This window comes from Salmo salar, chromosome ssa24 (genome assembly GCF_905237065.1).
Source record: "Salmo salar chromosome ssa24, Ssal_v3.1, whole genome shotgun sequence".
NCBI lineage: Eukaryota > Metazoa > Chordata > Actinopteri > Salmoniformes > Salmonidae > Salmo > Salmo salar.
Genome location: NC_059465.1, coordinates 40,636,518 through 40,652,166, shown reverse-complemented (window position 1 = coordinate 40,652,166; position 15,649 = coordinate 40,636,518). Strand labels below are relative to the sequence as shown.

Below are 15,649 nucleotides of genomic sequence, written 5' to 3'. Positions count from 1 at the left end.
TATGAAAAGCATAAACATAACCATAGTAGCAATTGAAAGGGAACAGTTTGAAGATTGAGAAAAGCATTAGACCAAAGTTGAGGACATAACAGTTCACCTGACACGACTGAATCCAAACATTACACTGCTGATTTTATGTGTATTTTACATTTACTGTACTTTTCGCCGCATTTGTTTATTATAAAATCTGAAAATAATCTGGATACATTCAGTATCATGATAATAATATTGGGGTAGGTGCAACTCAAGACAAAAAATGACCAGTGTTTGAGTGAGAGGACTAACTGGTCTCTCTAAGTGGCCACACACCTCTCCAAAGTGTGCACAGGTCCTAAGTCATTTCAATGCACTTTTATGACTCAAAGAACAATCTTCAACTATACAGTGAGGGGAAAAAAGTATTTGATCACCTGCTGATTTTGTACAATATAGGACCTACACTTCAGAACAAACTTCCTTTAGATTTTTGGGGGGACTATCTATTGTTCCATGTAGTGAATCTGTTATTCAATGTGTTTGTATGGGCTAATATCAGTAAGGCCAAAGAAACTAAATAAACATTTTCTTCAAATCATTTTTTGTTTGTTATTGTTATCCTTCAAGGGGTCTTAAAATTCTAAATCAAATAGCAACATGATCCTTGGTATGAACTTCTTAAGCTATATGGATTTTTTTAATCTCAGATATAGGAGAGGCACTTGAGAACAGACTTCCTTTAGACAGGGCTTCGACTGTAATGGGTTAATAAAGTAAACCATAACAATATGCCTGGGGCTGCCAGTGGTGCTGCTTCCGCTAATGCGGATCTCAGGTTTAACGTCTTTGGAGTTGACTGTGCTGTTTTATATCTCAGCTTTAATGTCTTTGGAGTTGACTGCTGTTTTTATAGGGGGCAAGGATTTAGCTTCCATTCCAACTGTCGTAATGAACAAATGTTAAAACTTTATTTACACAGTAGTAAATAAGTTGTCTCTCTCTCCTCCTTTCCTCCCCCAGTGATGTTGTGGCAGTGGCGTGCGCAGACCGCATGTTGTCTGTGTTTTCGGCGTGTGGCCGCCGCCTACTACCCGCCATCCTGCTGCCCGCGCCCATGTCCGCCCTGCACTGCTCAGGCTTCTACGTCATGGCCTTGACCGCCTGCGCCACCCTGTCTGTCTGGTGAGAGAGAGCCCCGTGACAGACACACACACACACACACACACACACACACACCCCCCCGTATTGACGTGACAAAACCTATTGAGATGCACCATCTAGGCTGCTGCTCTGATGGGAAGTTTCCCCTAGGTACAGACCTAGGATCAGCTTCCCCTATCCTAATTTTAACCATTAGTGGGGAAATGCAAAACTGGTCCAATTTCACCCTACACCTAGTGTGCACCAGAGGGTGTGAGTCGAGCGAGGAGCGGAGCATGCAGAATATTGCTGGAGTGTGGAGTGGATTTAAAAAAATAGAGCGACGGCAATTTCGCTCTGGTACCAACTCAGCCACGAGCTCTGGCCAGCATTTTTCATTTCCTTCATCACTGTTCTTTTAATTAGACCTATTTAATTAGACCTATTTATTTAGCCTACCCCACCACTAATGCGCAGAGATGTTGATATGAGTCAAACAAGAAATAGGTCACTGCCTGTGTAATTGATGACAAGACAACCAATGAGCCCATGCAGCATCATCAGAGACGTTCTGGTTTCTAAAAAGGCTGTTTAAAAAAGAACTGTTAAGATGTGAACACAACAGAGCCACAGTTATAATTAAAGCATCTGGTCATCAATGGATTAGAGAAAAAGCTGTTTGTTTTAACGCAGTGGCCACATAGCCTATCACCTAGGTGAGCGATGAGTGTGGGATTTCCGACTGCTTAACACAGCTCACGTAGTCTGGGGTGCACTAGAGACGGTGATCACTCCTGACTCGCCACACCTTGTATTTTAGACTAGAGACAACACCTAGTCCCTTGACACTTCATTTGATAGGTGTAAACATGTGACATTTTTAGTAATTTAGCAGGCACTCTTATCCACAGCGACTTACTGGAGCAATTATGGTAAAGTACATCGCTCAAGGGCACATCGACACAGTTGTCACCTAGTCTGCTCAGGGATTCAAACCAGCTACCTTTCGGTTACTGGCTCAACGCTCTTAACTGCTAGGCTACCTACCGCACCGGTATGGTGATATCTCAGACTTGCTCTCTGATAGGCTAGGAAGAATGACACATTGCTTACACCTATCAAATCCTGTCAGATCTCAAGTGTCTAGGGGTTCAGAGGCTAGGGGTTGTTTGTTTCTGGACAGGGCCGTACGTCATTGTAAATAAGAATTTGTTCTTAACTGACTTGCCTAGTTAAATAAATAAAACATTGAGATGTGTTCTGTCTTCTCCACCTTGTTCTTCTCTACAGGGATGTCCAAAAACAGAGTGCTGTAGTGAAGAATGAATCTTTGCAGACCATTCTATCAGGTGAGTGGAGTTCTACTTCAAACCTTTCAGACCGTCAGTACGGTTGAAAGTATGGATTATATCCCACGCGCTGAGCGCAGCTCGAGTAATAACAACAAAGTCCTGCCGGTGACGTGACGGCGTGGGAGGAGGTGCCCGCGGTTCATATCCAACCGTACATCAGAACACTATCTCTTATTACTTCTCACAAAGTTAGCATAGCATATCACGCAAATGGACTGCTCCGCTGCTCCCGTTTTTTTCACTTTGCATCTTCCCAGGTCCCAGTATGGTCAGCTAAACTCTGTGAGTTGTGTTTACTGTCAGTCTGTGATCAACAGCCTGAGACCTGTGGGTCAGAGCGTGAAATTCGCCCTCCAAGGCTGTGTGACAGCTCTCCCCTACCTATCCCTTTTATCTGAGGATATCGGGCTTCCTTGTCTTGTGTTGATTTAGCCCACCAGCTAGTGTGTGTGTGTTGGCCATCATACTCCGGTGCTAATCTTGTCAAGATATCCTCCACTGCTGTGCTCCTTATCAAGGCCACCGGGCACTAACGTTAGTCATCCTTCAATTACAGTCGTAGCCAAAAGTTTGGAGAATGACACAAATATTAATTTCCGCAAAGTTTGCTGCTTCAGTGTCTTTAGATATTTTTGTCAGATGTTACTATGGAATACTGAAGTATAATTACAAGCATTTCATAAGTGTGAAAGGCTTTTATTGACAATTACATGAAGTTGATTCAAAGAGTCAATATTTGCAGTGTTGACCCTTTTTCAAGACCTCTGCAATCCGCCCTGGCATGCTGTCAATTAACTTCTGGGCCACATCCTGACTGATGGCAGCCCATTCTTGCATAATCATAATAAACATAATCATAAATAATAAGAATAAGAATAATAATAAGAATGTTTGGAGTTTGTCAGAATGTGTGGGTTTTTGTTTGTCCACCCGCCTCTTGAGGATTGACCACAAGTTCTCAATGGGATTAAGTTCTGGAGAGTTTCCTGGCCATGGACCCAGAATATCGATGTTTTGTTCCCCAAGCCACTTAGTTATCACTTTTGCCTTATGGCAAGGTGCTCCATCATGCTAGAAAAGGCATTGTTCATCACCAAACTGTTCCTGGATGGTTGGGAGAAGTTGCTCTTGGAGGATGTGTTGGTACCATTCTTTATTCATGGCTGTGTTCTTAGGCAAAATTGTGAGTGAGCCCACTCCCTTGGCTGAAAAGCAACCCCACACATGAATGGTCTCAGGATGCTTTACTGTTGGCATGACACAGGACTGATGGTAGCGCTCACCTTGTCTTCTCCGGACAAGCTTTTTTCCGAATGCCTCAATCGGAAAGGGGATTTCATCAGAGAAAATGACTTTACCCCAGTCCTCAGCAGTCCAATCCCTGTACCTTTTGCAAAATATCAGTCTGTCCCTGATGTTTTTCCTGGAGAGAAGTGGCTTCTTTGCTGCCCTTCTTGACACCAGGCCATCCTCCAAAAGTCTTCGCCTCACTGTGCGTGCAGATGCACTCACACTTGCCTGCTGCCATTCCTGAGCAAGCTCTGTACTGGTGGTGCCCCGATCCCGCAGCTGAATCAACTTTAGGAGACGGTCCTGGCGCTTGCTGGACTTTCTTGGGCGCCCTGAAGCCTTCTTCACAACAATTGAACCGCTCTCCTTGAAGCTCTTGATGAGCCGATAAATAGTTGATTTAGGTGCAATCTTACTGGCCGCGGTATGCTTGCCTGGGAAGCCCTTTTTGTGCAAAGCAATGATGACGGCACGTGTTTCCTTGCAGGTAACCATGTTTGACAGAGGAAGAACAATGATTCCAAGCACCACCTTCCTTTTGAAGCTTCCAGTCTGTTATTCAAACTCAATCAGCATGACAGGGTGATCTCCAGCCTTGTCCTCGTCAACGCTCACACTTGTGTTAACAAGAGTATCACTGACATGATGTCAGCTGGTCCTTTTGTGGCAGGGCTGAAATGCAGTGGAAATGTTTTTGGGGGATTCAGTTCATTTGCATGGCAAAGAGGGACTTTGCAATTAATTGCAATTCATCTGATCACTCTTCATAACATTCTGGACTATATGCAAATTGCCATCATACAAACTGAGGCAGCAGACTTTGTGAAAATTCATATTTGTGTCATTCTCAACTTTTGGCCACGACTGTATATAAAACTTGAACGGGTCACTTTCCTAGATAACCACATCTAGGAAGTTTCTTAGCCTAGCCAGCTATATGACATGCGATTCAGTTTGCCTCCCCTAGGCATCCCTCTCCCCTGGTATCACACGCTAGCTGCACACGCCTGGTATCACAAGCTAGCTTGCCAGTTTATTAAACTAGCTGCCACTGTGTGTTGTCAGCTTGCCTTACCAAACGACTGCCATTCGTACGTATTTCGCATAAATAAGCATACATTTAAATATGTTACAGCTCCTATTCCAGCCATGTTTACATCTCCCGCCAGATTATTGTAGCTCTCTACCCTTACTGTGTATTGTGGTAGCTGTTGTATACAGTCTTCGGTTACTATTATAATAGTTAATTTGATGAATCAGTGTATTGCATGAGAAATATTTATATTTTATGATTTATTTTGTTCACATTCTTAACTCCGAGAACACCGCATCACCATTATGCTAGGTATTGCATGGCTGCTCCTCTTGTGGAGCTGAACTACAGGTAAAAGATGGTCATGACCCGTTGGCCACCTGCCTGACCCCTGCGTTAACTGCGCCATCCTGCCTGTGAAGGTGAGGGAAGCGAAGAGGGCCTGGTTTTCACAAATAATTTACAAGTGTTGTTCGCCAGGACCCACCCAGGGCCACCAAAAACGATGGTTCAAAAATAAGAGCCTCACACGGAAGGCCGATTCCTTCTCTTCTAAGATAGAGCAACTAAAAACACTTTCGCGCTCCTTCAGGACCCCGAGTCAGGCCCCCTCTAGCACACTGCCGTACGGGGGACGAGTCAGGCCCCCTCTAGCACACTGCCGTACGGGGGACGAGTCAGGCCCCCTCTAGCACACTGCCGTACGGGGGACGAGTCAGGCCCCCTCTAGCACACTGCCGTACGGGGGACGCAACAGAGGACTCAGATCGCTGAGATGATGATCTGCTGTCCACTCGGGCATCCAACCAGCACCGTAGAGACCAGGATAATGACACGTCCAACATGGTGAGGGAGGTGCCAACCACTGTTGTGGATCTATTCAGTCTCAATGCTAAAGGGTCAGAGAAGTCATAAGGAAGCTCTGCCTCACTATGCACAGTCCTGCGTGCTGCCTTAGCTAGGCTGGAGCTTGATGACCCTCAAGCCACAGCCCCTGCAGCTAACCCATTCTTTAAGAAGGCCAGGCAGCGACACCGTTCAGTCTGCCACCTTCACCTGTCTTTTCTTACGGAGATTCAGAGATGCTGGTCCAACCCGCGGGCCCTTGCCCACCACGGCAAGAACAGTAGGACGCTATCTGCCATTGGTGACGCAAAACAACATGGGCTGGACCATATGCCTAAGGTGGATGAATGCATAGCAGAGCTAATGCTCTCTCCAGATGAAGGCCTGAAATATGTGACCTCTGCCCCAGTCCTCAGTACTCGCACAGAACAGGATGCTCCAGCCGGAGCGCGCAGACCCGGACTTCTGCTACCTGAATGACGCATCTCTTCAACCGTTTGCGTTCATGAACAGAGAGCTAGGCAGACTGCTCTTTGGCCTGCGGCTTAGCGGGCCATCATACATAGAAAACAGACCCATGGGTGTTGATGACCCTCTCACAAGGGTACAGGTTGCACTTCTGACACCAGCCCCCACCATTCTCAGGCATCAGAATGACTTCATTCACAGAAACCCTGAAAGATTGCACCCTCAACCTGGAGAAGGGTGCGATCACGAGTAAAAGCATCAGAACAGCAAGATGGCTTTTACTCAACCTATGTTCTGTTTCCGAAGAAAGACAGAGGCTTCTGTCCAGTTCTGGATTTAAAACGGTTCAATGTTTTTTCCTAAAGGTTCTCCCCTTTCAAATGTTGCGGACGGTCAACGTTCTCCAGATTGTAGCCAGAGAGGAATGATTCACGTCCCTGGACTTAAAGGATGCTTACGTTCACGTTCCTGTGTTACTGGAACACAGGCGATTTCTGCGTTTCGCCTTTCAGGGCCAGGCTTACTGGTTTGCGTTATTACCCTTTGGTCTCTCCCTGGCACCTCGAGTCTTCACAAGATGCGTGAGCGCAGCCCTGAGCTCCTTCCATCTACAACGGATCGAGATCCTTCCTTACCTCGACGACTGGCTCATCTGCGCCTCTTCTCTCGCGAGTGTGCGAAGGAAAGATCACATCAATGTGCTAGAACTTCAGACAGTTTACCTAGCCCTGAATCACTTCCTGTCCTGATGATCAGACAATACATGGACAGTGTTCCACATCAACCATCAAGGGGGAACGAGGTCTGTATGGTCCCTACAGGTGGCCCAACAACTCTTGATATGGGCCTTACCACGTCTGGCCTCACTATGAGCCATTCATCTCCCAGGCAAGGTGAACAAGGTGGCAGACTTCTTGTCGCGGGAGAATGGCAGCGGTTTGGAGCAGCACGAGAACCTGTTCGCTTCATAGCAAACATCCCACTGCGCCTTCTGGTTCTCTCTGGCAGAGTTCAAGATCCCCCTGGGCATGGATGCCTTAGCCCCACCTGATCTTAGCAACGCTGTACAGGGTCTCTGTCTCAGCACAGGCTGCTGCTTGTAGCCCCCCCAGATGGCCAGTGAAACCCTGGTTTCCAACCCTCATTCTTCTGGAGGGAGAGCCAATGCAGTACCCACAGATAGGAGCTGCATTCAGTTGGAATACAGGTTATGGTATCCCAGTTCAGACCAACTACAACTATGGGTGTGGCCTCTGGAGAGCCCGACCCTCTACTGATCAGCTGCGATCCTGCTATTATCGGACAAAACTTCCTTTCGAGCATACAGAGGAGCTTTCCTCTTAGCTATTTCATCAGCGAAACGTGTGAGTGAGCTCTTTATGAGCCTGGTCTGCCTACGATGGAAGGCAGACGACCTAGGCGTGACCTTATGGCCCAATCCAGCCTTTTTACCTAAGGGTTTATCACCCCTTCACATCAATCAAGCCATTGAATTGGTGGCCTACTGCCCCCATCCTTTCCAGAATGCAGAGGAAGAGTGAGCTAATCTCCTGTGTCCAGTCCTTTCCCTCAAATGCTATATGCAAGCCTCGGAGCACTACAGGAAGTCAGATCAGCTGTTTCTGTGCTTCAGTGGGAAGTCAAAAGGCCTTGCATTGTACAAGCAGAGGCTTTCACACTGCCTTGTGGATGTCATCACTCAGGCCTACAAGGGAGTAGGGCTCCCTGTCCCAGAAGGTGTGATATGCCACTCGACCAGAAGTGTCACCACATTCTGGGCTGGGCTGAGAGGCGTCCCCCTGAAATGAGAGATACACAGCTGCTTGGGTTGTCACCCTGCGCGTTCTCAAGATTTTACAAGGTCAACGTCGCATCCTGCCACACCATGGGCTCTACCATTCTTCCAGTGGCACTGGTGCATTAATCAGAGGTTAGTGCTACTCCTCGTGACCTTGTTGGTATAAGTCGTCCATACCTTCAACTGTACTGACGGTCTGAAAGGTACATTCGTAACTTCTGTTCTACTTTATAACTATGCTTCTATGAATACCTGGAAGACTGTCAGAACTATCCTGTCACTCAATGTTTTGGGGCGAGAAGATTTTCTGAGACAGTGCGTGGTCTTGACATACTTTTAAATATGAACCGCAGGGGGGCACCTCCTCCCACGCTGTCATGTCACCTGCTTGACTTTGTTATTAATACTCAACCTGTGCAGAGCGCGTGGGATATAATCTATACTTTCAACCGTACTGATGGTCTGAAATATTTTAAAAGCTTAGTTTTTCCTCCCTGTATTCATCCTCTCCTGTTTCTCTTTCCTGTATTCATCCTCTCTCCTCTCCTGTTTCTCTTTCCTGTATTCATCCTCTCCTGTTTCTCTTCCCTGTATTCATCCTCTCCTGTTTCTCTTTCCTGTATTCATCCTCTCCTGTTTCTCTTTCCTGTATTCATCCTCTCCTGTTTCTCTTCCCTGTATTCATCCTCTCCTGTTTCTCTTCCCTGTATTCATCCTCTCCTGTTTCTCTTCCCTGTATTCATCCTCTCCTGTTTCTCTTCCCTGTATTCATCCTCTCCTGTTTCTCTTCCCTGTATTCATCCTCTCCTGTTTCTCTTTCCTGTATTCATCCTCTCCTGTTTCTCTTCCCTGTATTCATCCTCTCTCCTCTCCTGTTTCTCTTTCCTGTATTCATCCTCTCCTGTTTCTCTTTCCTGTATTCATCCTCTCCTGTTTCTCTTTCCTGTATTCATCCTCTCTCCTCTCCTGTTTTTCCTCCTTCTATTCATCCTCTCTTCATCTCCTCTCCTAGGCACAGAATGCACTGTGTCCCAGTCTTTACTGACACAGCAGGGGGTCCCAGTCATTGGCCTCTCCAATGGGAAGTCTTACTGCTTCAACTCCTCCCTGGAGACATGGTAAGATACACACACACACACACACACACACACACACACACACTTACCTTAGAGAAATCATAAGTGTCACACATTCTATATACACCCCCCCCCAAAATTATCAAATTAATTGATTGAACCAATGTTTCGGCACGGTGTTGACCGGTGAAGGCGGTACAAATGTCTGGCCAATCAATCCATGCCATCATTAGAAGTATATACTGTAGAGTGTTTATTAGTTAGCACCTTGCCAACTGTTCTACTGACTGTTGTAACAGGACACTTTAACAGGTAAAAATAATGGAAAATCACCAGGAAATCAGCTCAGAGTGACTGTAATGTAGGAAATTTGTTCCTCAGTAAGTCGAGTAAATAGACACATCTGTAATCAACAGTTGAAATGATTATATTTTAGTCAAATGTTATCCGTTTTGGTTTCTTGTGATCAATTTGCAGTCTCCAAATGATTTATAGTTATGTTCCGGCCCCCCAACTATCCGCTCAAGAAAAAATTGTCCCGAGTTTGAATGTAGCCAGGGACTCCTTCTCTGGACAGTCAACAAGCAGACAGTCAACAAGCAGACAGTCAACAAGCAGACAGTCAACAAGCAGACAGTCAACAAGCAGACAGTCAACAAGCAGACAGTCAACAAGCAGACAGTCAACAAGCAGACAGTCAACAAGCAGACAAGTAGTGTTGAGTTATTAAACCTGCGTGATTGGGGGTGTATGCCATCCACAGACATCTAGGTGTGCAAACAAAAACACTCATGTCCACTAATGCTCTCGTGTGTGTGTGTGTGTGTGTGTGTGTGTGTGTGTGTGTGTGTGGTGTGGTGTGGTGTGTCAGGAACCTAATAGCGGATAAACAGGACTCCCTGGTGCAGTGTGCTGACTTCAAGAACTGCATCTCCTCCCAGGATGCACTTGTGTCACAGGGACCCCTGGCTCTTACACAGGGACACAACCTCAAGTGAGTCTGACTGTTAACGATGGTCTAGGATCAACTTATCATAACCTTATCCATTAGTGGGGAAAATGCTAAACTGACCTAAGATCAGAGTGTAGGGAAACGTCATCCTACACAGACTGTTACACACTCACCACATTTACTCATTATTAGACCAGGGCTGAAGGTCTCTGGTTTAAGAGCTGAGAAGTTCAGATGTAGATGTCATGTTAATGGTGAACAGCAGGGTCGTGTTCAGAAACAAAACTAAAACAGGGGAGGTACTCTCCGAACTCGTCCAATAAGAAAAGGCTCGTTTTCCTTTTCTGTCTCAAAACGTTTTCAAACATTTTCACATGGTGTGTCATATTGATAATAATGTCTATCTGTAGACTGCAGTTACTGCAGGAACGGTATCACACAAAACGATCATTAGCATTGCCTCGCTGCATGCTGCGCCCACTCTGCCGTGGAGGCTGCATGCTGCGCCCGCTCTGCCGTGGAGGCTGCATGCTGCGCCCACTCTGCCGTGGAGGCTGCATGCTGCGCCCGCTCTGCCGTGGAGGCTGCATGCTGCGCCCACTCTGCCGTGGAGGCTGCGCCCGCTCTGCCGTGGAGGCTGCATGCTGCGCCCACTCTGCCGTGGAGGCTGCATGCTGCGCCCGCTCTGCCGTGGAGGCTGCATGCTGCGCCCGCTCTGCCGTGGAGGCTGCATGCTGCTCCCGCTCTGCCGTGGAGGCTGCATGCTGCTCCCGCTCTGCCGTGGAGGCTGCATGCTGCTCCCGCTCTGCCGTGGAGGCTGCATGCTGCTCCCGCTCTGCCGTGGAGGCTGCATGCTGCTCCCGCTCTGCCGTGGAGGCTGCATGCTGCTCCCGCTCTGCCGTGGAGGCTGCATGCTCCGCCCGCTCTGCCGTTGAGGTGAGATGCGAGGTGAGATGTGGGAAGATGTTTTCGGCTTCCAGACATTTAAACAGATATTAAATACCGGCCACTCTAGTTAAAAAGTGCTGTTTATTTCAATGGGCAATCGAGAAGTAACCTGTAATATTGATCACCATGTCAGTTAGCTAGTGTTACTGTATGGAGGTGTTTCCCACTGGGCAGCTGTGTCACGTTGTCTCCAGCGGTATTTAACATGGCCAGATGTTTTCCTCCAAGGTTTAGCGGTGTTCATGACAAATATTATGTTGGTCACTATTTGGAAGTCACGGGATACAGTCTACTCAGTGGAGAGAGCATGCATGGCAAGTTTGGTGTTTCACAACGCAGCTACACTGTGACCTTGGACCCCCGCCTGCCGAGCACTGCTATCCAGCAGTTCTGTTAACGTTCCAACGAGGGAAGTAGCTAGTTAGTGTCGTCAAGGTGACTGTTAATGCACAGACACAGTCGTTACTTGGTTTTAGTGATTTTACACCGTAAATGTACAAGTAGACTGTGGCATAAACTTTCTATCCAAAAATGCTGAAACTACATTAATCCAGAAAACTTTGCTAACCTTTTCCCTATTTTACCGATGTTGTTTAATGTGGTTGTTTTCTCTCCCAGTGCGGGTCGCCTGGCCTCCAGACTGTCGTCCACCCCCCACCACCTGCAGCATGGCATGACCCTGGTTTTCCTGGAGAACCAGCTGGCGTCGGCCCTCACCCTGCGCTCCAGCACAGAGTACCACTACTGGCTGCTCATCTATGCACGCTTCCTGGTCACTGAGGGTGAGCCAGACTGTGTCCCACATGACAACCTATGCCCTTCTATTTTTGAGCAGGGCCCATAGAGGAAGTGGATGGAATGCAAGTGAATGGGGCATGTGTGACAAAATGAACTGAAATCAACTCCCTATTTGGTAATGTGATTTGGCAGTTCATTTTTTAACCTGCACACGTGTTCCATCCACTTCCATTGATTGTTAGCTTGTGGTGGCCAAAGTAAGTTACAGATCGTAGTAGCTGTAAAAGGAACCATGGATTATAGGTTCTCATGGCCCATAGACTCATTTCAGGATGAGGAACCATCTAAGTTGTAATATCCTGAACTTTCCTTTTACTTTACATTTTTTTCTTGCTGTCTAACCTTTGTGTGTTCTGTCCGGCAGGCTCTGATTATCGGCTACGGGAGCTCTGTAAAGACTTACTGGGACCAGTGCACAAGTCTGCCAGCAGTGCCTGGGAGCCTACAACCCTGGTAGGTGCCTACAAGGCAGCACGCGGTACCTACAAGGCAGCACGGCTACGGCCGAATGAATCTTGTCCCCAGGCTCAATTGCTACAGCATTTAGCCTGCGTTTACACAAGCTGCCCAATTAAGTAATATTATTATTTTTTAGAATTTATTTTGACTAATTGGTCTTTTTGACCAATCAGGTCAGCTCTTTTACCAATAATTGGGCAAAAGAACAGAATTGGGCTTCCTGTGAAAACACAAGCAAAGATTCTGGAAATACTTAGCAACAGAATTGGACTTAAAACGGGTGTGGCTAAAAGGCAAGAGACAGCCTCCTTCAGCTGTTTTTAAATCTTCCTGCGAGTACTCTGAAATGATTTAATGAGAGTACTCGAACAGTGAAATCATTTCAAATACCCATCCCTAATTCCAAATGAAATAGCAATGATGATTGAGAGAGCAGTGATTATGGGATTGGGTCAATCCCAGAGAGGGTCCCAAACAGCATTGGTTACAGGAACACTACTCGGGATGGGAGGTCGCGAGTCAATTAGAATAGGAGTTCCAGTAATGTGGCCCAATCCAAACACAGTGAAATTATCATGTGGTGTGTCTTGTCCTTTGACCTCTGTCTGTCTGTCCCCAGGGCCTGCGGAAGAGGGACCTGTTGAGAGAGCTGCTGCCTGTCATAGGACAGAACTTGCGTTTCCAGAGGCTCTTCACAGAGTACCAGGACCAGCTGGAGCTGCTCGGCAACAAATAGCACTTCTCAAGTAACTCACTTACTAACCCACTATCCTATCCAGCCCAGCTCCACCCTGGCTGCTGACAGACATTCCCTCCCCCAGCTCTGGCTCTTTCCAGGCCTCCCTCCGCTCTGCTCCGTCTAACCCAGCCTGAAGGAAGCACTCTGTCCCTGGGTGGAGAACCACTGGCACCCGGGTTGTAGAATGCTGAAAACAGCACTGAATAATGACTGATTATGCATTGTCACCAAGTAACCATTAATAATTGATCGATTAATTATGTTGATAACGACAATGATAATTATGTTGAACTGTTATGGCGAAGGAAATCCCGAGCCCTGCTAGAACTGTCAGAAGGATTCTCTTTCTGGGAAGACGGAGAAAAGCGTATACCTGGTTTTGGATGGGTCACTAGAAGCACAACAGTCCTCCTGAACCTCCACTGACTCCCTCACCGGACCACTGCTATGTGTGGCTGCTGCCAACCAAGCCTGGCTATGGGTCGTCCCAGCCCTGTCCTGTCCTCTCCTGCCCTGGGGTGCAACTATACAGGGTCATCTGGGGTCACATGCTTAAGGGTCAATGTAATGAAATAAACTAAAGCTACAGTAGGATAGAGGAGCTATGTTCTACCATGAATCACCCTCTTCTGAGCTTAACCCCTCCTATCTTTACAGAATGTGTACAGACTCTTTTCTGTTAGTCATTTTTAAATGTTTGTACAAGGCAACTTCTTTTCCATTTTCTAAAAAAAAAAAAAAAAAGGAGAGAAAAATAATACAAACAGGCAACACTTGTGTTTTGAAATGAAATAAAACAATCAACAAATGCTGTTTTGGTTAATCTTCTTGTCCACGGTTGTTTCTGTCTCGGGCCTGTCTGGAGCCTCGGGCCTGTCTGGAGCCTCGGGCCTGGCCTGTCTGGAGCCTCGGGCCTGTCTGGAGCCTCGGGCCTGTCTGGAGCCTCGGGCCTGGCCTGTCTGGAGCCTCGGGCCTGGCCTGTCTGGAGCCTCGGGCCTGTCTGGAGCCTCGGGCCTGGCCTGTCTGGAGCCTCGGGCCTGTCTGGAGCCTCGGGCCTGGCCTGTCTGGAGCCTCGGGCCTGTCTGGAGCCTCGGGCCTGTCTGGAGCCTCGGGCCTGTCTGGAGCCTCGGGCCTGGCCTGTCTGGAGCCTCGGGCCTGTCTGGAGCCTCGGGCCTGGCCTGTCTGGAGCCTCGGGCCTGGCCTGTCTGGAGCCTCGGGCCTGGCCTGTCTGGAGAAATGAATGCTGATCTATTCAGGATGACATGGTTGTTTTTCTTTCAATAAGCTAGTTAGCATCCTCACTCTGTTCAGTGAGGGTGTGTGCCAATAAACTCTCCTAATGTGTGTACTTGATCACTTCCTTTTCATGGATTAGAATGGAAATAAGTGATGTGGTGGAAACTCCCCCTAGCCTGTGCCTTCACCAATCCAATGACTTTAGATTTGTGGGAGATAAAGAATGAGGCAGGGAATATTATTGGGGGGGAAATGAGGACTTGGCCTTTGTTTCATAGTATACCACAGGGGGGTAGTAGAGACCCACAGTACACGATTCAGAGTGTTGTAGAGACCCACAGTACACGATTCAGAGTGTTGTAGAGACCCACAGTACACGGTTCAGGGTGTTGTTGTAGAGACCCACAGTACACGGTTCAGAGTGTTGTAGAGACCCACAGTACACGGTTCAGAGTGTTGTAGAGACCCACAGTACACGGTTCAGAGTGTAGTAGAGACCCGCAGTACACGGTTCAGAGCGTTGTAGTAGAGACCCACAGTACACGGTTCAGAGTGTAGTAGAGACCCACAATATACGGTTCAGAGTGTTGTAGAGACCCACAGTATACGGTTCAGAGTGTTGTAGAGACCCACAGTACACGGTTCAGAGTGTTGTAGAGACCCACAGTACACGGTTCAGAGTGTTGTAGTAGAGACCCACAGTACACGGTTCAGAGTGTTGTAGTAGAGACCCACAGTACACGGTTCAGAGTGTAGTAGAGACCCACAGTACACGGTTCAGAGTGTAGTAGAGACCCACAGTACACGGTTCAGAGCGTTGTAGAGACCCACAGTACACGGTTCAGAGTGTAGTAGAGACCCACAGTACACGGTTCAGAGTGTTGTAGTAGAGACCCACAGTACACGGTTCAGAGCGTTGCCAGGCACCACAAAGGGAAGGTCTCCATGACAAGGTCAGTCAGCACCTGTCCAATATGTTCAGTGTGTGGACAGCATGCTGTTTGTGACTGGCATTCTGTAAATAATTCATGCCATTCACTGAAACATGCCCAAAATAGCCGTCTGCAGAAATTAGCCAAATACTGCTTTCCCCGAGGAATATCAATGACACACAGTATGTGCTCCATATGTGCTCCAAATGGCACCCTATTCCCTACATAGTGCACTACTTTTGACCAGAGCCCTATGGGGTAGTGCACTATATAAGGAAAAGGATCCCATTTGGGACACAGAAGCAATCAAACAGCCGGAATAGAGAGAATGCTAATCTCTAATGCTGATTAAATGCAGGCAAAAGGGTTTCCCCTTCCTGCCACAGGGTTAGTGGTGATTGTAAAATGTTTTGCAATGGAAATCAGCATTTCTTATTGGGCCATTGTGGCCTGTTTGCTTAAGTTTGGTTCCTAGTCAATACACCCCTTTAGTATTTTATCCTTGTCTCGGTTGGTGACAGTGGCCCTTCCTTTAATTCCTTCCTCCGTCGTGGGATGGTCATATCAGGAACAGTTGGCTCAAAGTAAACAGTAAACGCGTTCCTT

General features: G+C 47.4%; 1 protein-coding gene across 1 annotated transcript in view; it reads left to right on the top strand.

Annotated features, from left to right (window-relative positions):
- Nucleotides 1–13,684, top strand: part of hira (histone cell cycle regulator a) — a 37,031-nt gene extending 23,347 nt beyond the window's left edge. The window contains exons 19-25 of the mRNA XM_014172642.2: nucleotides 997–1,158; nucleotides 2,407–2,465; nucleotides 8,916–9,021; nucleotides 9,851–9,973; nucleotides 11,498–11,661; nucleotides 12,042–12,130; nucleotides 12,756–13,684. Coding sequence (XP_014028117.1) covers nucleotides 997–1,158; nucleotides 2,407–2,465; nucleotides 8,916–9,021; nucleotides 9,851–9,973; nucleotides 11,498–11,661; nucleotides 12,042–12,130; nucleotides 12,756–12,872 — 820 coding nt within the window. The 3' untranslated portion in view covers nucleotides 12,873–13,684. The remainder of the gene's footprint in view (nucleotides 1–996; nucleotides 1,159–2,406; nucleotides 2,466–8,915; nucleotides 9,022–9,850; nucleotides 9,974–11,497; nucleotides 11,662–12,041; nucleotides 12,131–12,755) is intronic.
- Nucleotides 13,685–15,649: the final 1,965 nt, after the last annotated feature.